This window comes from Delphinapterus leucas, chromosome 15 (genome assembly GCF_059928025.1).
Source record: "Delphinapterus leucas isolate spDelLeu-1000000601 "Yukka" chromosome 15, BTC_Dleu_Yukka2, whole genome shotgun sequence".
NCBI lineage: Eukaryota > Metazoa > Chordata > Mammalia > Artiodactyla > Monodontidae > Delphinapterus > Delphinapterus leucas.
Genome location: NC_143143.1, coordinates 67180180 through 67204303, shown reverse-complemented (window position 1 = coordinate 67204303; position 24124 = coordinate 67180180). Strand labels below are relative to the sequence as shown.

General features: G+C 42.1%; 1 protein-coding gene across 10 annotated transcripts in view; it reads left to right on the top strand.

The window, feature by feature from the left end:
- Nucleotides 1–24124, top strand: part of TTI1 (TELO2 interacting protein 1) — a 64544-nt gene that overhangs the window by 3811 nt on the left and 36609 nt on the right. For 4 of the 10 annotated variants that reach the window (XM_022592444.3, XM_089896851.1, XM_022592436.3 and 1 more), the window contains exons 1-7: nt 3904–5157; nt 8475–8588; nt 8754–8783; nt 11004–13346; nt 17483–17692; nt 20622–20770; nt 23713–23853. In XM_022592444.3, the coding sequence (XP_022448152.2) occupies nt 11045–13346; nt 17483–17692; nt 20622–20770; nt 23713–23853 (2802 nt within the window). In that variant the 5' untranslated portion in view covers nt 3904–5157; nt 8475–8588; nt 8754–8783; nt 11004–11044. Of the gene's footprint in view, nt 1–3901; nt 5158–8474; nt 8589–8753; nt 8784–11003; nt 13347–17482; nt 17693–19347; nt 20597–20621; nt 20771–23712; nt 23854–24124 lie in introns of those variants that run through there. The other 6 variants (XM_089896846.1, XM_089896848.1, XM_089896847.1 and 3 more) reach the window with 5 other exon arrangements.

Below are 24124 nucleotides of genomic sequence, written 5' to 3'. Positions count from 1 at the left end.
CTCTCTCCCTCTCCCTCCCCCCACCCCCATCAGTCTAGTTAGAAGTCAATTTTATTGATCTCTCTAAACCATTTCTTTGGTTCATTGATTTTCTCTATTTTTTGTTTTAAACTTCAATTCCTGCTCTGATTTTTATTATTTCTTCCTTCTGCTTGCTTTGGATTTATTTTGCTTTATTTTATTTTATTTTATTTGTCTTTTTCTAGGTTCTTGCTGTGGGAGTTTAGATTATTGATATTCATTTAAGAGCTTTCCTCTTTTCTAATATATATATTTAGTACTGTAAATTTCCCTTTCAGCATGGCTGTACCTACAACTTACAAATTTTGATTTGTTGAACTTTTATTTTCACTCATTTCCATGTATTTTGTAAAAATTTCCCATGACATTTCCTCCTTGATCCATGAATTATTTAGAAATGTGTTGCTTAATTTCCAGGTGTGTGAAGATTTTCCTGTTCTCTCTCTATTAGTAATTTCTAGTTTGATTCCATCGTGGTTAGGGAACACACTGTATGATTTTAGTTCTTTTAAATTTGTTGAGGTTTATTCTGTGGTCCAGGATATGGTCTATCTTGGTGTGTGTTCTGTGGACACTTGAAAAGAATGTATATCCTACTGTCAGTAGTATTCTGTAAATGTCAATTATGTAAATGTTGGTTGGTGTAGTTGAGCTTTTGTGTTATAATTGCTATTCTATCAGTTGTTGAGAGAGGAATGTTGAAGTCAACACCTATACTTGTGGTGACCACTTATACTTTTCCTTTCAGTTTTATCCATTTTTGCTTCACACATTTTGCATCTCTGTTTTGTGCATACACACTTAAGATTACTATGTCTTCTTCATAGATTTACCCTTTAATCATTATATAATGTCCTTCTTTGTCTGGTAATTTTTTTGCTCTGAAGTCCACTTTATCTGATATTAATATAGCTAGTCTTGCTTTCCTTTGATTAATGTTTATATGATAATATCTTTTTCCATCTTTTTACTTTCAACCTGACTATATCATTATGTTTGAAGTGAGTTTCTTGTAAACAGCATGTAGTTAAGTCATATTTTTTAACCAACTCTGACAGTCATTTTTTATTGGTGTATTTAGACATTTTATATTTAATATAATTATTGATATGTTAGATGTTAAGTCTGAAATTTAATTCTTTTGTTTTCTGTTTGTTCTGTTTTTTTGTTTCTCCATTTCCTTTTTTTCTCCAGACTTCCTTTACTTGAACATTTTTTAGAATTCCATTCAATTTATCTATAGTGTTTCTGAGTGTATCTCTTTGTATAACCATTTTAGTGGTTCTTCTAGGTATCATATTATGTGTATATAACTTATTTTTGACAGGTCTAGTGAAGTATATGTACCTTACTTCCTTTATGTCTCTTTACCCTTTCCTGTTTATATTTGTCTGAAATATTTCCTCTAGATACATTTAGAACCACATCAGTCAGTGTTATAATTTTTGCTTTAACTATCAGCCACAATTTAGAAAATTTAAAAGAATAAGAAAAACCTATTGTATTTATACATATTTTTATTTACCATGTTCTTTCTTCCTCTTTGATGTTCCAAGATTCTTTTTTTTTTTTTTTTTAATGTTTCCTTTCTGTTTAGAGAATTTCCTTTAGCCATTCTTGTAGAGTAGGCCTGCTGGTGACAAATTCTCTTAGTTTTCCTTCATCTGAGGATATCTTTCCAGTTCATTCCTCTTTTTTTTTTTTTTCTGATGGACATTTTTGCTGGGTATAGGATTCTGTGTTGACAGTTCTTTTTTTTTTTTTTTTTTTTTTTTTTGAGCACCTGAAAATTATTGTGTTGCTTCCTTCTGGCCTACATGGCTTCTGAGGAAAAATCCAGTGTCATTCAAATAGTTTTTCCCATATAGGCAAGGTATCATTTTTCTCTGGCTGCTTTCAAGATTTTTTGTCATTTGTTTTCACAACTTTTAATTTTAATTATAATTGGTGCAAATTTCTTTGGGGTAATCCTGTTTAGAGTTCACTCAGCTTCTTGAGTATATAGATTTATGTCTCTTGCCAAATTTGGGGAGCTTTTAGTGCTTTGAGTACTTTTTCAACCCTGCCCTTTTTCTTCTCTCATGCTGGGATGCTTAAATCATTTGTTATAGTCCCATAGGTCCCTGAGCCTCTTTTCAGTCTGTTTTCTCTTTGTTGTTCAGATTGAGTAATTTCTCTTATTCTGTCTTCCATGTTACAGATTCTTTCCTTTGTCCCCTCCATTCTCCTGTTGAGCCCATCTGCTGAGCTTTTTATTTGTTATTGAATTTTTCAGTTCTAAAATTTCTGTTTGTTTCTTCTTTGTATCTTCTATTTCTTTCCTGAGGTTTTCTGTTCTTTTGTTTTAAACAAGTTCATAATCGCTTATTGAAGCATTTTCATCACAGCTGCTTTAATAACTTTGTCAGATAATTCTAATGTCTCTGTCATCTTAGTGTTAACGTATATTGATTGATTTTTCTTTTTTTATTCATTTGGAGATCTTCCTGGTTCTTGGGTGTGGTGAATGATTTTTGACTGGACATTTTTGTATTATGTTCTAAGATTCTGGACCTTATAGAAGTCTTCTTTTTAGTTGGCTTCCTCTGAAACCACTCTGGCAGGATAAGGCAGGGGTGGGGGGACCAACCTTGTTACTTCCAAGTGTAGGTAGAAGTCCAGATTCCTCACTCAGCCTCCTTTGACACCCATGAGGGAGGGCTCCTAATTACTGTTAGGTAGAAGTGGGAGTCCTGTCTCCCCACTCCTACTTAGCCTTCTTGTTCCCCCCATCTTTATTGAGATACAACATTGTAAAAGTTTAAGATGTACAATGTAATGATTTGATACACGTATCAGTGTATATATATTGAGAATGATTACCATAATAAGGTTAGTTAACACCTCCATCACCTCACAAAATTACCCTTTTGTGTGTGTGGTAAGAACATTTGAGATCTACTCTACTCTCTTAGCAACTTCATGGATCATCAGACTGACCTTGCAAACTTTTATAATAGATTCCCAAAACATACCTGTTCCACCCCACCCCCAACATAGATTCTGATTCAGTAGATCTGGTGTGAGGCCCAGGAATCTGTACTTACATTGTTTCCCCTTGGTTCTGATAAACAGTTGGGTTGGAAACCTCAGGTGTAGTGAAAAGAATGCATACAGCCTTTGGAGTCACACAGGCTTGACGTGAATCCCACTGCTTGCTGTGTAACCTTGGGCATCACTTAATCTGTCTGAACCTTGTGTTACTCAGCTTGTAGACAAGGAATTTATTTATGTACATTGCCTAGCATATGGTGGGTTTTTTCAACAAATATTAATTCTCTTCTTTCTAGTCAAGAACTTGTGTTGGCAATTCTTTTATTTAAACTCCTATTTCTGGGATCTAAACCCAGTCTTCCTACCACGTGCTAGTTAATTCAAAGTTAGAAGTTTTAGAGATCATCTTATCCACCAAGTTTATTTTATGTTGAAGAAACTAAAATTCATGGAAACCACAGATCAGGTACTGTCAGAGCCAGGCCTATCACCCAGATTGTCAGATTCCTGTTCTCATACTCATTCTGTCTGGAAACACCCTAAAAATGGGCTGGCGTACAGTCAAAACCTAGAGCTATGATTGCCTCCTGAGAGTGAATCTAGTACGGTCCTGCTGTAATGGATGAGATCAACTACCTGTAGGAATAACTCACCCCAGGAGAAGAAGAGGAGGGTGGGTTTTTCCCAGACTCCAGTTCACACATATCTGACATCAAAGATCCACCAAAGAGAGCCAGACCTTGGTCTATGGTGATTGATTCAACAAGCATTTATTGAATGCCTGCTCTTTGCTGGAAGCAATAAACAAAACTGTCAACTATTACTGCCCTCATAGAGCTTATATTTTAGTGGGAAGAGGGAGACAATAAACAAATAAATAGGTGGATAACTTGGTTTGACAGATGGTACTAAATGCTATGGAGGAAAATTTCAAAGACAGGGGAAGGAGATTGGGAGTGCAGGGCAGGAGAGGAGTGAGGATGGGTTGCAGTTTTAAATTGGGGTGATCCGAGAAGGCCTCCCTCAGAACTCACATTTGAGTAAAGCCCTGAAAGATGAGAGAGCAAGCTGTGAGGGTATATCGTGGAACAGCAAGTTACAAAGGCCCCGAGCAGGTGGTTGTATCAGAACATCACCCCTGTGTGAGGCATGGCTCACTTGCCATGACGGTGTCTCCCTCTCGTCTCTGCCTTTATTAGGGGCTACAACTTTTCTGCTTTCTGGCCTTTGCTTGTGAGGTATTGTTCCTTGAACAGCCTTCCCATGCAGCCCCAAGTGTGTAGTCCCCCCACCCCAACATATATCCTCCTCCCTCCATGAAGCCTTCCCTTTTGGTGTTCATTCTTTTTCTAAGTTCCTTTTGTACTTCTCGGGTTTTTCCTCCCTTTTTCACTTTTTAACTATATGATACAATAAGTACCTTGTGGTCTAGCGTCTTATCTTTTAAGTGTCTGTAAAGTATAGCACCTACAGATTGTCCCGTTTGTCTGCACCACCTGGATGCCATGGCCCAGGGATCTTACACAGCCCATTCCTGTGAAAAGGCAGAAAGAGATGGGAAGGAGGGGAAGAAGCTGCCAGGGGAATGGGTTCACTCAAGCACTCCGATTGCAGCTCTCTCCTCCCACCTTCCCAGTGACTGCTTTCTATGACCGCGGAAGAGGTTCACTGAACTCAGAAAGGCTTAGAGTCAAGAACTGGTTTATATAGTCACTGTCTGTCACAGTTGAACTCTGGGTTGTTTTCTCTGCTCACCCTGAGAATCAGCTTGTTTTGAATGCCTCATCCCAGTATCACTTAATGGGCCAGAATACGCCAGTTGCTGTCAGTTATATAAACATCGAACTTTGCAGTGCCACTTTAATCAGTGTTGCATTTTATCGGAATAGAATCTAGGACTCCTAAGCTTCTAAATCTCTGAGCAGTTCCTTCTGTAATCGACATATTGTCACACAGGTGTGATTTCATGACCATTCCATAAAGGTATATGATTGCCTTTATAGTCATGCCATACTAGCAATTTGTTATACTCTCTTCCTTACAGAAAGCTGGTTTATGTATTTCTGAGCCCATAACCCATTCTTTTGAAGATCTCCAGTTGTGGTAAGTCTTCATCTGTATAGTATCCCATTGGGAGAATATACTACAGTTTATCCATTCTACTATAGATGTGCATTTGGGTAGTTTCTTTGTGGGGACAGTTGTGGATAGTGTATTCCAGAACACATCTATTGGTAAATTTATGTATGCATTTCTGTTAGGTATATACCAAAGAATGTGATTACTAGATCATACAGCATATGTATGTTTACCTTTAGAATAATAGATATTGCCTAAGGATTTTCCAAAGTAGTTGTATCAATTACACTCTTACCAGCATTGAATGAGAGTTTTGGTTGTTTTATATGCTTGCCAACGCCTAGTATTTTCTTTTCCTTTTTCTTTTTTTCCCCTTTTTTTCAGCTTAGCCCTTCTGGTGGGTGTGTAATGGTATTTTGTTGTGGTTTTATATTGCATTTTCCGGAGCAGTGATGTTAATGTCTTTTCATATGTTTATTGGCCATTTGGATATCCTCTACTGTGGTATGCTTGTTCAACTTCTTTTCCATGTTTCTGTTGGATTGTCTTTTTCTTAATGATTTATAGAAAATCTTTTATATTAACTTCAATGTAGTCCAATTTATCATTTTTTTTATGGTTAGCTCTTTTCTGTGTCCTGTTTAAGAAATCTTTGGCTACTCCAAGATTACAAAGACGTTCTTTGTTTTCTTCAGAAAGCTTTGTTATTTGACATTTCATGTTTAAATCTAGTATGAGATGTAATCAAGACCTATATATTTTTTCATATGGATAGCCAGGTGGCACAGTACCTTTAATTGAAAAGACCACTCTTTCCCAGTTGATTTCAGTGTCAACTTTGTCAGTTTTGTGAGTCTATATATGGAGTCTCTGTTGTATATGTGGGGGCTATTTCTGGACTCTATTCAGTTCCACTAATCTGTTTGTCTTTCTTTTTGCCCTTTAATTATTGTATCTTTACAGTAAATCTTGAAATCAGATAGTGTAAAACTTACACCACCAAAATTTACCAATTTAATTCCTCTTCTTCAAGATTGTCTTTGCTATTCTAGGTTGTTTGCATTCCCATATGAATTTTAGAGTCGTCTTATAACTTTCTATAAAAATGCTGCTGGGGTTTTGATTGGGATTATGTTGATTCTATACCAGCGGTTCTTATCCAGGGCGATTTTTGCCCTACACAGGACATTTGGCAGTATCTGGAGACGTTTTTGGTTGGTACTCTTTGGGGAGTGCTACTGGCATGTTGGGGACAGAGGCCAAAGATGCTGCTAAATATCTGACAATGCACAGAACAGCTCTCCACCAACAAATTATCCAGCCCAAAATGTCAGTAGTGCCACTGTTGAGAAACTCTGAATTCATGTAATCAGTGTTTCAATTGGGCTTCTGTCCACCATCTTATTAAGTATTTGTTTTCTGTTTGACCCACCAGTTTTGCTTCCCTTTTTCTCATTTTTCACGTTTTGGATCAATCAGAAGTACTAATTATCCCATTTTTACCACTGTCTGAACTTTTATAGCTCTTTTGGAGTTTACCCTATAGATTTCAACATGCATTCTTGACAGTCTAATACAGATTTTTTTATCACTTCCTGATACTGCTAGACTCTTAATACACTTAACTCCTTTTATACTATCCATAAACCTTTTGTGCATTATTGTCTTGCATTTTACCTTCAGTTGTGAAAGAGTTTTATAGGGTGTAAAATTCAAGGTTGGCAGTTACTTTCTTTTCACACTTTAAAGACGTCATTCTGTTGTTTTCTGGATTTCATCATTTCTTTAGAGAAGTTGCCTGTCACTTCTGTTGCTGCATTACTTTTAAGATTTTTCTCCATACTTTTGGTTTTTCAGCAGTTTGACTATGATGTGTCTGTGTGTGTTTCTCTTTGTATTGTCAACTTGGGCTTTGCTGAGCTACTTGAATCTGTGGGTTGATCTCTTTCATTTGTTTGGACATTTCTCAGCCATTTGTCCCCCAGCAGCGGCCTTCTCTCAGAAGTCATGTATTTTGAGATCCCTGAAGACTACGGTTTTACATATAGGACTCCAGTCCTATATGACCACGTTAAAAGCATCGTGGTTTCTTTTTCCTCAGTGACAGCCCTCAGCCTGGGCCTCTTCGTAATCCTGAGCCATGTCCAGGATCAGCAAATGGAAAACAAACAAACAAACAAAAAAACCCAACTATTGATTGTTGACTCACTGTGAACTTTCATCCTTCACTAGAGTATTAGTTCATCTGGTCTTTGTTGCTTCTGCAACTATTTGATGCTTTAAGAAACGCTTTTTATAATTTATCTGGTTTTTCTAGTTGTCACCAGGAGTACTGGCCTGCCATACCCTACTATATCCTACTTGAAAGGAGAATCTGTACAGATGTTTCTGAGTGCTTATCATATACCAGATGCCCTTGTAGGTTCTAGGTGTAGGATTGCCCAGTCTAAAGTAGGTAAAACAGGCATATACAAAATAATTCAGCATGCTAAATACTGTAATAGCAGTGTGTACAGTGGTAGGAGAAAGGAGGAGAATATGAAATAGCACGACCTGTTTAGGAAATTGCAAGTTTTATAATTTCACATGGTTGCAGTTTCAAGTTCAAGGGGTGAAGCAGTGCAAAATGAGGTTGATGAGACAGGCAGGGGCCTGATGGTGCAGGGCCCTGTATGCCATGGTAGAAAGGTGTCTGTACTTTAGGCAGGCTACAAAGAGCAGGTGAAGGATTTTAAACATGGAAAAGAGTGATCCAGATTTTTGTTTTAAAAAAATTACTTACATGTCAGTGTGAAATATGGATTCAAGAAGGGCAAGCACACAAGGCAAGGGTGGCCAGAGAAGAAACCATTACGGTCAGTCCAATATCAAATAGATGATTATCATCCTCAACAGCTTTGAAAGATGTTGAAGGGGTAGAACTGATGAAATTTAAGGGAACAGTGGAATTAAGAAGGAGGTAAAAGAAAGCAGGGAGGCTAAGGCGTCTAGCCCAGGTGAGGACCATAAATCACAAAGGGAATACAGAAGAAAGCAGATAAGTTCAGTTTGGGACAGATTGTGTTCTCACCTCACTTGCTGTATTACAGTTTTTGTCATATAATCTGAGAACATAGTTCAGGGGACCCCAGGTTATTGTCTTGAAACTCCTGAGATAAATAAGAGAGATGCAGAGCCCCCGGCCATTGCCTTCACCCCAGCTTTAACCAGACCTTCTGATTTTATCTGTTTTACGTGCTGGGCTTCCACTTAAACGTTTTATTTGAAGAAAGTTTTCCATGCTAAAAGAAAAAAAAAGTTACTCAGCAACGTTTCCTTCTTCATTCATCTTCCCATTTTAGGTCTGTTTCAAGTCGCTTCTTGTTTGAATGGAGTCCTCTGGTAGGGCATGTGGTGCTACCCTCTCTGAATCCTCGCATACGGCTCTTTCACCCTGACAGCTGAATATCTTTGCTGTAAGTAGGGTTTGGGGGCCACGATCCTTTATTTGCAGTCAGTAGATGCTCTTCCACTGTCTTCTATTGCAAATGAGAAGTCCAAAGCCGGTCTTTTTCCTTTGTAAGTTATTTGTTGTTTCTTCCTGAAGACATATGTGATTTTCTTTTCCGTTTATCTTTTAGTGTACAGGAATTTTACCACAATTTGACTAGGTATGTATCCTTCAGTCTTTTCAATCTCCAGATAAATACTTTTGCAGCTCAGAGAAATGTTTCAGTTATTTATTTGTTTTAGCTCCTCCATCTGTTCCTTTTTTTCCTTCCAGAATTCCCAGCTATTTATATGTGGGTTCTCCCAGATCTGTGCTCCAAGTCTCACATTTTCCATCTCTTTGTATTTTTGCTCAGAGTTTTAAGATAGCTCTACTTGATCTTCCCAGCCACTAATTGGATCTCAGCAATTAACCGCCTTTTTTTTTTTTTAATCAATTGAGCTTTTTTAGTGTGGAAAGACATGTTTTTAAATTCTAAGAAATATCTTTTGTCTTGTAATTGAATTTCCTTATTGGTCTTAATTATTTTTCATATTCTTGTCTGTCTCCTTTAGCATTTCTGTTAAACTAAGGTTCACCACCTCAAGGGTGCTATATTTGCATTTCCTGCTCCTGACTGTTGGGTCCCATTAAGTGGTTACTTCCTTTGCTTCTGTTGTTCTAAATACTAGTACCTTGGGCAAGGGGTGGCACAGTAGCCTCGGGGTCATCAGTGTTTGAGCTGGTGCTGATGGGGTGTCAGTAGTCCCTGGCCCAGCTTTCTGGCCTCCACACCTGGCATTTTGCTAGTCTGGAATAGGGAAGATTTGAGCTTCTTCCCTTCCCTGGCTTCTTGAGGGTCACAGACCAGGAGATATCCCCCCAAGGAAGCTCACAGACCAGCATTACCTTTCCTCTCATGGAGTTCTGTGGACCAGACTCTGTCCAGGGTATGAGAGCCTGATTGTTGCCCTGGAGCCCTCTCCTGACCCATGGAGGAGATCCAGCACCAGCTCTCTGGGCTGAGCAGGTCTTGTGCACACCCACCAGGCACCACTTGCCTGCCAGCACTACTGGGGACAGCGAGAAGCAGCGGACACTTTCTTGTCATCATCTGTTCAGAAGCCCCCAGCAAGTAGAGCTGAGACAGAGAGAGAGAGGAGACACCACCAGCCCAGGTGATCTCTAAGCCTCCGTCCGGCACCAGCGTTTTACAGTTGTGCATGTTTAATGGTCTCCAGCTTCAACTCGGTCCTCAGTACCCTTGGGCCACACTTTTGTGTCTTCCCAGCATGCTCTGCTTCCCCAAAGGGAATATTTGAGAATTTTATTTCTCTCCTCAAGCCCTCTGTTTACCCGCCTTCTTATTCGCTATCAGTCCATGACTTTGCATTTCCCCTCACAGAGAAAAGAGCCTCTTCTCTGTGAGGGGAAATGCAAAGTCATGGGCTGATAGCCCATGTGTAAAGTCGCACAGCTCCTTCACTTACCTATAAACCTGTCTCCTTTCACTGCCTGCCTGCCATCCACCTCTCCATCCTGCTCAAATCTCTCTTCTCCCGTGGTCTCTGTGATAGTGTGCGCTCCTGGTTTTCCCGTTTCTCTGGCCACTCCCTTTCATTTTGTTTTGCTTTCAGTCTCACCCAGCTCTGAGTCTTCTCCTGTATTACTGGCTGCCAGGGGGTCTTTTCAATGCATAAAGTTGTTCCTATCACCCTCTGCTTGAAATCTCTCCATGACAAGAACAGGCAGAATTAGTCCAGGCTGATAAAAGTCAGAGTAATGGTTACCTCTGGGCAGGGGAAATAGGAATTGATTGCAAAGGGGCATGAGGGAGCCCTCCAGGGTGCTGGAAATATTATATATCTTATTTTGGGTAGTGGTTCTATGAGTCTCTGCGTGCATTAAAATTCACTGAGCTGTTATGTTAAGACTAGTGCCTTTCGCTCTATGTATATTATACCTCAAGTTAAAAAAGACAGAACCTTCAGTGGCTCTCCATCACTACCACAGGTTAAAATCCATACTCCTTAGAATAGCCCACAGGTTCCAGTTCACTCCTCCCTTGAGTCTTGGCTCAAGCATCTTCCTCCTGTGAAACGCACGCTGGCTTTCTGAGTGTTATGACGCATACGTCTTCTATACTCATGTAGGACCACAAGCACAGGCCTAGCCTAATTCTTAAGAGACTGTGTTGTAACTGTACATCTCCTTCCCTCCCTGGACTGGGAGCTCCCTAAGACTAGGAACCGGCTCTTTTCCGTTCCATTGCTCCCCTAGCACCGTGTGGAGTGACTGGTACATAAGCCCCCACTGAATGTCTGTTGAATGAATGAGTGCAAGTTCACTTTGTATTTTCTTTGAGCTTGGCCTTCTTTACTGAAAAGTCTCCTCCCTCCAGCCTGCAGGGTGTTTGCTCAGTGAGAGGAAGCCTGTTGCACAATGGCGGTTTTTGATACTCCAGAGGAGGCCTTTGGCGTCTTGCGTCCCATCTGTGTTCAGCTCACAAAGACCCAGACAGTGGAGAATGTGGAGCGTCTGCAGGCACAGTTACAAGTCGTGAGTGACTCTGCCCTTCAGGAACTTCAGCAGTACATCCTCTTCCCTTTGCGATTTACCCTGAAGACCCCGGGCCCCAAAAGAGAGCACTTGATCCAGAGTGTGGTGGAATGCATCACCGTTGTCCTCTCTTCAACATGTGTGAAGGAACAAGAACTTCTCCAGGAACTCTTTTCAGAACTCTCTGCTTGCCTGTATTCACCCAACTCTCAGAAACCTGCAGCTGTGTCAGAGGAGTTGAAATTGGCTGTGATCCAGGGCCTCAGTGCATTAATGCACTCGGCTTATGGGGACATCATTCTGACTATTTATGAGCCCTCCATTCTGCCTCGTTTAGGATTTGCTGTGTCTTTATTGTTAGGCCTAGCAGAACAGGAGAAATCAAAACAAATTAAAATGGCTGCCTTAAAATGTATACAGGTTCTGCTCTTTCAATGTGAGTGTCAAGACCATCCAAGGTCCTTGGATGAACTTGAGCAAAAGCAGCTGGGGGATTTGTTTGCTTCTTTTTTACCTGGCCTCTCAACTACACTGACCAGGGTCATCACAGGAGACTTTAAACAAGGGCACAGCATTGTCGTGTCTTCCCTAAAGGTCTTTTACAAGACAGTGAGCTTCATTATGGCTGATGAACAGCTCAGAAGAGTCTCAGAGGTCCGAGAAAAGCCTGCCGTGGAGCACAGAGTAGCGGAGCTGTTGGTTCACAGGGAAGCCAATTGGGTAAAAAATACCGGCGACAGGTTGACTGTCCTTATTAAAAAGATAATCGAGTGCGTTTCAGTTCACCCACACTGGAAGGTGAGGCTGGAAGTGATAGACTTTGTCGAGGCCCTTCTTTTGAAGTGCAGTCAGTCACTGGTCGAATCGGCTGGTCCACTTCTGAAGGCTCTGGTGAGTCTGGTAAATGATGAGAGTCCTGACGTCCAAGCCCAGTGCAATAAAATTCTGAGACGTTTTGCAGATGAGAAAGTCGTGGTGGGCAGCAGAGCCTTTGCTGACATCTTGTCAGAAAACCTGCACTCCCTTGCCACGTCCCTTCCCCGCCTGATGAACTCCCAAGACGATCAGGGCAGATTGTCTACTCTCTCCTTGTTACTCGGGTACCTGAAACTCTTGGGCCCCAAAGTGAACTTTGTCCTCAACTCTGTGGCCCATCTCCAGCGCCTTTCCAAAGCGCTTATCCAAGTTCTGGAATTAGACGTGGCCGACGTCAAAATCGTTGAAGAGCGGCATTGGAACTCGGAGCATCTGAGCACTTCTCCAGAGACTTCAGCCTCCCGGCCGTGGGCTCAAATGCAGAGGAGATATTTTCGCTTCTTCACTGATGAGAGGGTTTTCCTGCTCTTGAGGCAGGTTTGTCAGCTTCTTGGTTTCTATGGGAACCTCTACTTGCTCGTGGATCCCTTTATGGAACTGTACCACGAGTCTGTGGTTTACCGGAAGCAGGCCGCCATGATCCTCAATGAACTGGTTGTAGGGGCTGCTGGGTTAGGGGTAGAGAATGTTCATGAAAAACACATTAAGACAAAACCAGAGGAACTGAGGGAGATCGTGACATCAATACTTGAAGAATACACAAGCCAAGAAAACTGGTATTTGGTCACTTGCCTGGAAGCTGAAGAGGTGGGAGGGGAGCTGACAATGATGCAGTCAGGCATTCAGGCCCTCACATCTGGTGCACACACCTGCCAGGCTACCTCTTCTCCCACCTTCTCAAAGCCACGTCCCACGATCTGCTCCATGAACAGCAACATCTGGCAAATATGCATCCAGTTGGAAGGGATTGGTCACTTTGCACACGCACTAGGGAAAGACTTCCGTTTGCTCTTGATGTCAGCCCTCTATCCGGTCCTGGAGAAAGCTGGAGACCAAAGCCTGCTTATCAGTCAGGCGGCCGTCAGTACCATGACGGCCATTTGCCAGGCTTGTGGCTACGACTCCCTGCAGCAGCTGATCAATGAGAATTCAGACTACTTGGTAAATGGGATCTCTTTAAATCTGCGCCATCTCTCTCTCCACCCGCATACCCCGAAGGTCTTGGAAGTCATGCTACAGAACTCAGATGCTAGCCTGCTCCCTTTGGTGGCAGATGTGGTTCAAGATGTCTTGGCTACCCTGGACCAATTTTATGATAAGAGAACAACTTCCTTTGTCAGTGTACTGCATGCCCTGCTGGCAGCATTAGGTACATTGAGAGCCCTTTTTTAATGCTGATTGGAGGGAAGGACTAGTATTCTTGTTCATCTAACTGTTTTTTTCTTTGTTTGGGGTTATGCTATGGAGGACGTTATTTGAATAGGTGTCTGTCTGGTCCCACATGTTACGGTAGAGTTCCATTGCTTATGTTTTCATACTTTTAATAATCTCTACCATCTATTGGACCCCTGCTCTGTCCCAGGGACATAAACCCTGCGGACTAAATGTAAACATTATTTTGCAGGTAAGGAAAACTAAGGCTCAGTGAGCTCCTACTTAGCCAAGGTCACACAATAAGGAGGAAAGTCAGGATTTATGACAATTTTGTTCTTTTCAATATACCGGACTGCTTCTGACAATATTTAGAGTTAGCAGTATCTATGCTAATGGAGAACAGGGCTAACTTAAATTATTCAGTCCACAGATAATCTAGAACAGTACTGTCCAATAGACCTTTCTGTGATGATGGAACTGTTCTATATCTGTTCTGTCCAATATAATAACTACACGTGGCTAGTGCAGCTGAGGAACTGAATTTTTTATTTTTATTTAAATAGCCACATGTAGCTAGCTAGTGACTACCATGTTGGACAGAGCAGGTCTAGAAACTTTCTTTTAACCTTTTAATTGTATGAGGTGGTTTGAATTTCTCTACTTCCCTTTCACCCTGTTGGGTGTCTGTTGGAGGTGTTACCCACCATTAAAATGGCAAAGTTTTGGACTATAAGAAAGAGAATCCCTTCACTGGATAGTCAATCTTCGAATGAAAAAAAAAATATATATATATATATATATATATATATATATATATGAGCTATATACATGAGTTCCTTTTATCCAAAGAGCATACCTCCAGTATTTATTTCAGTACTTCTAATAGCCGCCAAAGTAGGTGGAAAGGTCACTGACCTCATTTTGTCAGCTGAAAAAGCTAAGACCATGTAAGAACGTTTCTCAAGGAAGGTGACTGAACAGGGACAGTTCTCTGCCCTGTAGCTGATACCACTTCCAGTGTTCGTTCATTCATTCATGAACGTTCACATGCAGTGTACATATTCTTTTATTCATTCAGTAAAGATTACCTGCAGTATGTTAGACACTGTGCTAAGTAATCAGGATTCAGCAGTGAAGAAGAGCTTTCCTGCTACTGCAAGAGAGTAACAGGACAGTAGCAGAGTGGTCAGGGGACTTGATCATGGCACTTCCTTTCTGAGGAAACGGCATTAGAGCTGAGACCTGAAGGCTGAGAAGGGCCCATCAGTACATATGGAGCTGTCACATCATTTTTATGTTTTTTAAGAACATTCAGGCAAAGGGAACAGCAGGTGCAAAGGCCTGGAGGGAAGAAAGGGCTTGGGGTCTTTGGAGAATGGAGAAGAGATCATTGTGGAGACAGTGACACAAGATGAAATTGGAAGGCTGGGTGAGGATGAATCCCACGGGGCCTTGTAGACCAAGGGAAGGAGTGGGGGTTGTATTTTGCAACCACTCGGAAGCCTGTGTGCTGGACTAGTCACTGGGATGGCAGTGGTGACCAAGAAGAACATGGAAACACTCCTAAGACTGGCTTACTGCTTATAGATTTTAGACTATGAGTGGCTTCCATGGCCCAAATATACCCCAGGCTTCCATCCTTAGTGTTTTAAGGAACTCTACTACATGTCAGTTTGAGTTTTAAAAAATATATTAACAAAAGGCCAATTAAATATATCCTCTCAGGATATATCTCCATTTGGGCCATGAAAATTGAATTGCCTTGGATTGCCAGTGTCTTTGGTCATCTCTAAAGAGGACTCCTGTGTAGCACCTTTTCTCTAAATTGCAGAGAGGAGAATGAGGATGGTTAAGCTTGACTTGAGAGCATCCTAGGAAAACCAGCAAAAGTGGGGATAGGTTTTCTGAAAGTTTTGAAATAACCCAGACCACACTTGCCTTTTGAATGGTAAGCAGTCCTGGGGAGTGGATCGGTCTCACACAAATCAAAGTAGCACTGCCTGCTGGCGTTTCCTCTTGTCATTCGAATTGTCTAACTGATGATCACTCTTTTAAGATGGGAGTGGAAGTGTGGTCTCAGAGAACTTCCAAAAGGTTTTAAAAGAACCCAGTATGTCTTTTAGGAAATTGAGTTACCACATACACAGTGTTTCACAGGCATTGACTAAAAAAGCATTAGGTTCCACAGTGAAGGCAAGAACCATCAGTTAAATTACTGCTTAGCACCACCTACTGATCCAGTGATTATTCATAACAACAAAAAAATTGGGAAGCTTTGAAAATGAGAAAGTATCCATACCACATACCTCAGCACTCGGAGATTGTGCCACATCCACACGTGCAAGGCCGTGTTTTTCTGGACACATAATGTTCTATTGTGTGGCTGCACCATAATTTAAGCGGCCCTTTCTTGGTGGACATTTTGGTTGTTTCCAGTCTTTTGCCCCCTCCACCCCCAAAATGCTGTAGTGTACTCTCTGTAGGTCATTTTGGACATGTCTGAGTATACCAGTAGAGTGTATTCCTAAGACAGTTGCTGGCTTAGAGGGTATTACATTTAAATCTGTGATAGATAGAGTTTCAAATTGCTCTGTGAAGAGGTTGCACCAATTTAAACTCCAATCAGCAATGTAAGAGAGCGCCAGTTTTGCCACCCCGTCACCCACACTGTATATTACCTAGCTTTTTGATCTTTGCTAATCCAGTAGGAGAAAAAGTACACCTTATTATAGTTTAATTTGCATTAAGAGTGAGGTCGAGCTGCTTTGCCTTAAATCTAGAAAATAATCTTTGCAGCATGTCTACTTTTAGCAGTGTAAATGCTGGGCCCTGGCATTGGGAATGCAGTCCCTCCGAGTACATTAAGGACAGATTTATGTCTGGGCACTGAAGAAATGGCATAATCGATCCCCTCACGTAGGAATCTCCAGGTACTGGACCAAACTCTCTCATATCCAGCATTTGCTCTCTGCTGCTCCCAGTGGCCTGGCCCTGGCATAGCCCATCTGCTGTTGCTGTGGCTCTGTGCAGATGCTCCTTGATAGAAAAGAGATTAGCAGGTGCTAAAGGTCATCAGAGACTTCTCCCCTGCTGTCTGCAAAAGGAGGGCAAAAATTCAGGCCATAGGGTTTTCTTGTTGATTCATTCTTTAAGTATTAAGAGCCTTTTTTGAAATGAAGCCCTGGGGGACCCCAGTATACAAAAAGAGTTCAAATTAGAGCAGGGCTGGTAAAAGAAGGCATAGAAACTCTGTTCCCACCCTTTAACCTGCTGTCTCTGGGTGCCCTCCCTGTTGTGACCCTGAGACATTTCTGCAGAGCCCTAGGGCTCCTCAAGACACAGTTTGAAAACCACTGGTTCTGTAATGTTTAAGGCTTATTCTGCGGTGACACATCAGAAGTATTGGAGCATCACTAAAAAAGGAAAAGCTTTGGAGAGAAAATGCCAGCCTTCTGAAGCATTTTATATCAGATATCTATGTGAGACTGTGTCCGTTCTCAAGGCTCTGCAGAGCCTCTCTTCCGCTAATGAGCAGTGCATCCTGCACTCAGAATTTTGTCACTGGTAGCTTTCCTCCAGTCTAGCATATTTATTCATTCAGCATATATTTTGAGCACCCACTCCATGCTGGGCATATTGGCTTTCCAGTGGTGATCAATGGAACACAGTGTCTAATGGGAGATTCAGACACTAAACAATACATACAAAGTAAATACAGTAATTACAAATTGTGATGAGTTGAAAGAAAAGAACATGGTGCTGTATAAGACAGCATATAAAAGACCTAAGTTAGATTGGCGGGGCTGGGAGGGGGGCGGGGGTCAAGGAATGGCTTTACTAGGTAACGTATATTTGTATTGAAACATGAAAAGTGAGTTGGAATTAACCAGATGCTACATAGGAGGTTAAAGTATTCCAGATAGTAAGAACAGCATGTGCAAAGGTTCTAAGGCAGGAGGATACCTGGCGCATTGGGCAGCCGGGAGTGGTTAGAAGAGGAGGCTGGAGAGACAGGTAGGGACTGGATCCTGTGGGCAACGTGCAGGCCATGGCAGAGAGCTTATTCTACTTAGAAAGTACTAATGCCTGTTGTCAATGACCAAGGTGATCATTATAACACTTTATTTATAGCCCAGTGGTTTCCAGACGCAGGTCATCTTGGGCAACTCCACGAGCAAAGTGTAGGGGAAGAGGGAAGTCATTTGAGCCAAAGACCAGCAAGTCTTGAGAAAGGACTTGAGAATACCACAACAGCCGAAGACATTGAACAGTTTGTGCTGAACTACCTCAAAGAAAAGGATGTAGCAGATGGAAATGTCTCGGATTTTGATAATGAAGAAGGTAACTATTATTTATTTTGGCCTCAGCTGTTTTTTACTTTTGGAAGCAGACTATTGTAAAAACAATGAAACATCATGATAGAAAGTTTGGAAATAAGAAAGGTCACAAATAACCCCCGCCATGCTAACGTAAGCATTCTCACTCTGTGTGTAGTCGTTTTCCATCCTTTTCTTTTGCAAACCTGTTTTTGTTTGGTTGCAGCCACAGTTTAAATGCATTATACCCTTTTTGCATTTAGTTATATAATAAGGAACTCTTCATGTTGCTATGGAGTTTTCATAATTAATGTTTTAATAGTTGCCACTAAGTATACATTCCCCTGTGGGAAGTTTAGGTTGCTTCTAGCTTTTCACTCTAATAAACAGTGCTGCAGTGCATGATTCTATGCACGTGACCTTTTCCTTCTTTTTGCATATTTCTGTATAAATCTCAGAAGTGGGATTTCTAGGTCAGGGATATGAACATCATGTTACGCTTGCCAAATTGTCTTTCAGAAAGGTTGTGGCAATTTACACCTTCTCTTCTGCAGTTCACGATTAATACTGGTTTCACCACAAGCTTGCCAACATTGACTATTACCAATTTTACTTCTTGCTAAATTAAAATGGTTCTCGTTATTTTATTTTGCATTTCTTTGATTGCTAGAAAGGTTGAACATCTTTCTATATGCATCTTTCCTAACAATTTTTTCTTATGTCCATTTTCTTTTCACATGCTTTGTCCATTTATTTTATTTATTGGTAGGAGTAGATTCCAGTGTTTTTCTTACCAATTTATATGATAAAGGAGAAGGGAGTTCAGGCTAGTTGAAGCTCTGGCCTATTGTTTTATTCACAAGCTCAATCTGGAGCTTCAGGTCACGGAAGGATTAATAAATTATTAGAATCTCCTCTGCAAATATAAAATGCCAAGTCATAATGAGCTTGGTGGTCTCAGAACTATCCTAAATCAAACTGAGTCCCAAATTAGTTTGTTAGGTTGGAATAGAGCAGATTTCTTTTTTTTTTTTTGGCACTCTACTCTGAGACTCTGATGAACTGAAGCCAATACCTCCAGGATAACAGGAAATACCTCCAGGATAACAGGAAATAGTAGTTCAATGCAACTAACTGCAACAAATTCCTTCTAAATAGCAGGGAAGCATCACAGGGCCCAAATAATGACTTATGCAGAGTTGAGTTGTTATTCTCCCCAAGAACAGAATTTTCTAATCAGAAATCTATCAGCCTTTTTCTTCTCAGTTTTGTCTCTTGAGCCAACCCAATTCTTCTCATAAACTGCACCCCTTGCTCAAGCCTAGAAACCGTGAAGAAGAGGCATCTTGATCCCTCATAATCCAGATTTGCCATTCTTGTTTGAAATTCTAGCATTGTCACTGAATCAATTCTTTCATGATTAGGATCTTCTGGTTCTAGTTGATGTTGGCTAGGAGCAGACTGAATGAATCAAATCTTTCTTCCGGTAGCAAAATCCACATCCCTCAGATAACATTTTGCAGTAGGTGAATTTCAAACAACAAATCCTCCTCTAGAAAGAAAAGCACAGCCTTATCATTCTTATAATTATCGTTCATCAAGTACACACCACACACTTGGCATTATATGGAATGTTTGGATTGATGTTGGTTTGACATGGGTTTTTTGTTTTAACCACAGTAAGAACACCTTATATATCTGACGTCCCTTCCTCCAAGAAATCCAAGCATTCTACAAACGCATTTTCATTTATCTTTTCAGCATCTGTTAGAGACAGGTGTGGACTCTACTGTAAGGTTCTGTTTTTCCAGCAGAGGAAACTGAAATGGCAGAAAGTTAGGGGAGCAATGCTTAGCTCAGTGTAAATGAGCACAGCTGGTATTGAGGGTGTGGGGAGACTGGAGGCTATAAGCAGATAGAGGATAACCTTCAGGGGAGGAATTTTGGCCAGGGTTTCATACAACTCTCAAGTCTTTTTGTTTTAATTTACAAACTTACACCTATCTCATGCAATGCAACACTCCAGGCAATGAGAAAAATGATAATAGCTGGTGACATGCATCTCATTTAACTCTCTCAGCAAGCAGATGAGGTATACATGCTTTATCCCTTTTTTTCAAATGAGGTGACATGGGATGAGAGGAGTTGCTAATAGGATGTGGAGGCAAGACTTTAGTCCTCTGACCAAACCCCATCCCTGTATATTGCACCAGGCTGCCCTGGTGTTGTCCCTCATACCAAGATGTGTAAGGCTTCATCTTGGCCCTCAGAAGATCTTACAGGCTGGTAGAGAAGACAGACATGTACCCCCTTTAGTCAAAAGATGAACCAAAAGGAAAGGAAAGAGAGTAAAGGGCCAGAGGCCAGCCAGGGAACTGCCAGCCTCGGGGCTCCAAATTAGAATCTTGCCCTCTTATGTTTTTATTTTAAATATTTATTAATGGCAACTTAGAAAAGACTGCGGATATAGGGAAAAAATAAAAATCATCCATTAACTCATGACCCCGTCTCTGTTAATATTTTGAACTTCCTCCTATCTTTGTATAAAACTTTATGTAATAGTGCTCACATTGTGTATGCAATTTCGTATCCTGCTTTTCTCTTTTTAACACAATGTTATTTCATAAGCATTTTCCCTTGTCATTAAAGCCCTTGGTAAATGCAAAATTTCAGGCCCTCATAATGTGCCATTCATTGTATGGATATACCATGGTTTATATAACCGTACCCCCTTGAGTGGACATGGAAGGTTTTCCCCCAGTTTTTAGCTGTTACAGGTAATGCTTTGGTGAATATCTTGACTCGTAGCTTGACCCAAATTTTACATGGTTTCCTTGGGATCGGTTCCTAGACATTTTCCCTTGTAAGTCTTACTCCTGATCTGAAGTTGGGAGATCAAGTTGGGGTGGGGCATCTCTCGTAAAACACTGCCCCCAGTTATGCTCTTTTTCCAGAGGAGCAGTCAGACCCTCCCGAAGTGGATGAGAATGACACTGATCCCAGTGTGCAGCCACCACTGCCAGTGCAGATCCAAATAGCCACGGATGTGATGGAGCGCTGCATCCACTTGATGTCAGACAAAAATCTGAAAATCCGCTTGAAGGTCAGTGTGCGGCCCTTTCCCTGCATTCACAGAGCTGCGGGACTGAGGTTTGGTCTATTGGCAATGACTACATGGTTGAGCAAGGAGCCCCCCCTTATCTCCCAGTGCATGTGCAGTGGCCAAGAGGAGGCATCAGGAGGAATTTATCTGTGGGATGCCAGTCTTACGTCTTTCTGTATCAGCCCAGAGGCCAAAAGGGACCTGAGTCCCCTTGGTAGAATTAAAAACCACAAAGTTTTGGAGCATTATTGCATCTCCAAGGGGGAAAAAGTCATATGATTTGGAAAGGATATCACTTTCTGAGCTGACTTAATGTGGGACACAGGTTTAAATATTTTGAAGTGGTCATTCGTCCAAGCCTGACGCTAGCCCTTGTCTCTGTTTCTGTTTCCATTTTCATCCTAGGCCTGGCACCAACACTTTTCTTAATCTTACATCCTTGTTTGCTAGCAGTTTCCCAAGCAGCCTCCCCATCAGCAAAGACTTAAACTATACAGTAGTGACTCCGATAACAGGACAGTGGGGCGGGGTGGGCATGGGGGACACAGCTTTCAGAATCACCTGGGGGCAGATCTTACACCCAAAGGAAAGCACAGCCTGACCCATTCCTCCCTAGCCCCAAACGGGAGTGAGAAACAGCTGCCTCCATGCATTACTGGTAGTGGTGAGAGCACTTTGCCCTGGTCACGGGCGGGGGCTGGGACACCCTGAGCCACAGATTACCTCACTCAGCATCTGGGTTTTGCGGAATTTGTTTAGTCTTCCCAGAGATACTTCTTAGCATTGTCGGGTTTTCCACTCAGGAGGCACTCTTCAGGAGCCTTTTGTTGGTGGTGTCTGGTTGACACATCAGTGAAGTGTCTTCCCTCTTCTGGAGGCTTTGTAGCAGCGTATATACACTGTAGCTATTGAGAGCATCAGCACTGGAGTCAGATCTGCATACCCGGGTTCCAGCCCTGGCTCGGCCCTTCACTAGCCGTGCCACCTGGAGTAAGTCAGTTCACCTTTTTGAGCATCAACTTCTTTATCTGTAAAATGAAAATGATGGTACCTACCTCACTGGGTCATTGACTATAAATATAAAACAGTTAGCATCAGACATGGCATATACACTCATTCACTTACTCGCTTACTCACTAAATGCTTATTGAGGACTGCTATAGGTCAGGCAGAGGGTATATAGAAGGAAACGAAGCAGACGTGATCCCTGTCTTCATGGAACTTCCCGTCTCTCGAGGGGAAAGGGGTAATACACAAATACATGTACGTGGAGGAAATGCTATGAAGGTAATAAGAAGGTTCTATGACAGAAAATTCACCCGTGTAGTAAACACATTTTGGGAACCTACTCTACCAAACCCTGTTGAATAAGAGGGAGCTACGTTCTGATTTAGACCAGTTGTCGGGTGATAATGTTTAAGTTGAGACTTAAAGGCTGAGAAGGAGCCAGCCCTGCAGGGGCAAAGGGAGGGGGAAGAACATCCCAGGCAGAAGGGGAATGATTCACTGAAGTATGATGTAACTTACCCGGTTAGTGACAGAACTCAAATCCAGAGCCAGTCAGTGACACCAAAGCCGTTTCCAGTGTGCTGCTCCGCTCTCCTGAGCTTTCTCTTAGTTCCCTGCCTGACTATTCAGCCCGCAAGGGCAGGGCCTGCTTTGTCCTTTGTTTCTGTTCCAGTCTCCGTGTGACCAGCACACAGGAGTCATCCAGCAAGGGTTTACTGCAGACCTTACTCTGTCTTCCTGACTCAGACATGTACCTTCCCCTGCTCTGGGAAGGCTGGCCCATATGTGCAGGAGGGAAGCCTGCACTTGGTTATCGTGGCGACCACTGCCTGTGACACTGAGCAGGTCGTCTGTCTTCAGTGAGCTTTGAGACATGAGAGATCAGGAAACATTCTCAGGGAAGATAAAAACCCCAATTTACATCTAGTCTGCCCCAGACCTTTCTTCTGAGATTGACCTGTGTCCCAGCTGCCTACCTGACCTCTCCATTTAGAGGGAACAGAACTTGATCTCACCCACCCTCCCGGTTTCCTCCTTCTCCTTTGTTCCTATCTCATTAAGCTGCACCTGCATCTATTCAGTTGCTAAGCCTGAACCCAAGCAGCTCTTTTTGATACCTCTCTTCATCTCCCCAAGAGTGAGTCCTTCAGCAATTTAAGCCATATCATCTCCAAAACAGATCTCAAACCCTTCACTTCTCTGCCTCGGCCACGACCATGTAGCCGCGTAACTCCCCGCCTCCCATGTGGACGTGCGCCGTGGCTCCCTCAAGGGCCTCCTCACTTCTTCTCACTCCCACTTCAAGTCCCTTCTCCACTCAGCAGCCAGAGTGACTTTTTAAAAACATGAATTGTATCATAGCACGTGCCTGAACATTTCCACGGCTCCCCACCACATTTAGTACAGAATTAAAAAGTCTTAATGTGACGTCGTCGAGGTCCAGTCCCATCCTACCCCTCCTCTGTCACGCTTCACGCTGCCCTGCTTTACTCTTCTAAGCACTGCAAGCTCTCCCTCCTCTGGGTCTTCCTCGTTACTGTTTCCAGTATGCCTCCTTATAGAAGTTACTTCCTCAGAGAAGCCCTCCCAACAGTTTGTATGGTATAGATCCCTCCCTTTAGTGTCTTGCATTTCCCCCTTGACTTTCCTTCCTTGTACTTGTCACAATTAGTAATCATTCATCCCGTTATTTCGGTGTTAATCTGAAGTCTTTCCCCAGTTGACCATAAGCCAAGGAAAGGAAATGTAAGTATTTTGTCCCTGTGTGCCCCCCACCCAGTACCTAGCCAGTGCTTGGCATGTAGTCAGGACTCGTAAATATTTCCTTGACTCATGAGTTTCTAAGTTTTACTCTTTTAAAATGGTGACTTGATCCCAGGTATTTGGTTTCAAGCCTTTACTCTCTGCCGAAATACTGTCCTCTTTTCTTGCAGGTTTTAGATGTGCTGGATCTGTGTGTGGTTGTTCTGCAGTCCCACAAGAACCAGCTCCTTCCCTTGGCTCATCGGGCGTGGCCCTCGCTCGTGCACCGACTCACAAATGATGACCCCCTGGCAGTGCTCAGAGCCTTCAAGGTACTGCACTGTTGCCCCACCGCCATCAGTCATGGGGATGGAGGGAAGTGAGCACAGAGCTCAGTGGTGTCTTTTGAGGGTAGTTCTCTTTTTATCCAGTTGTGACCTACTATACCTTGAAGAAAGTATAGGCAAATAAGAAAAGCACGAAGAAGAAAATAAAGTCAGTTTCCTTTTGAATTTGAAGCAGAGAGAACTAGTAGATGAAAAGGGCCACCGGTATTCATTGAGCACCTCCTCTGTGCCGGGCAACATGCTTGGCACTTCACAC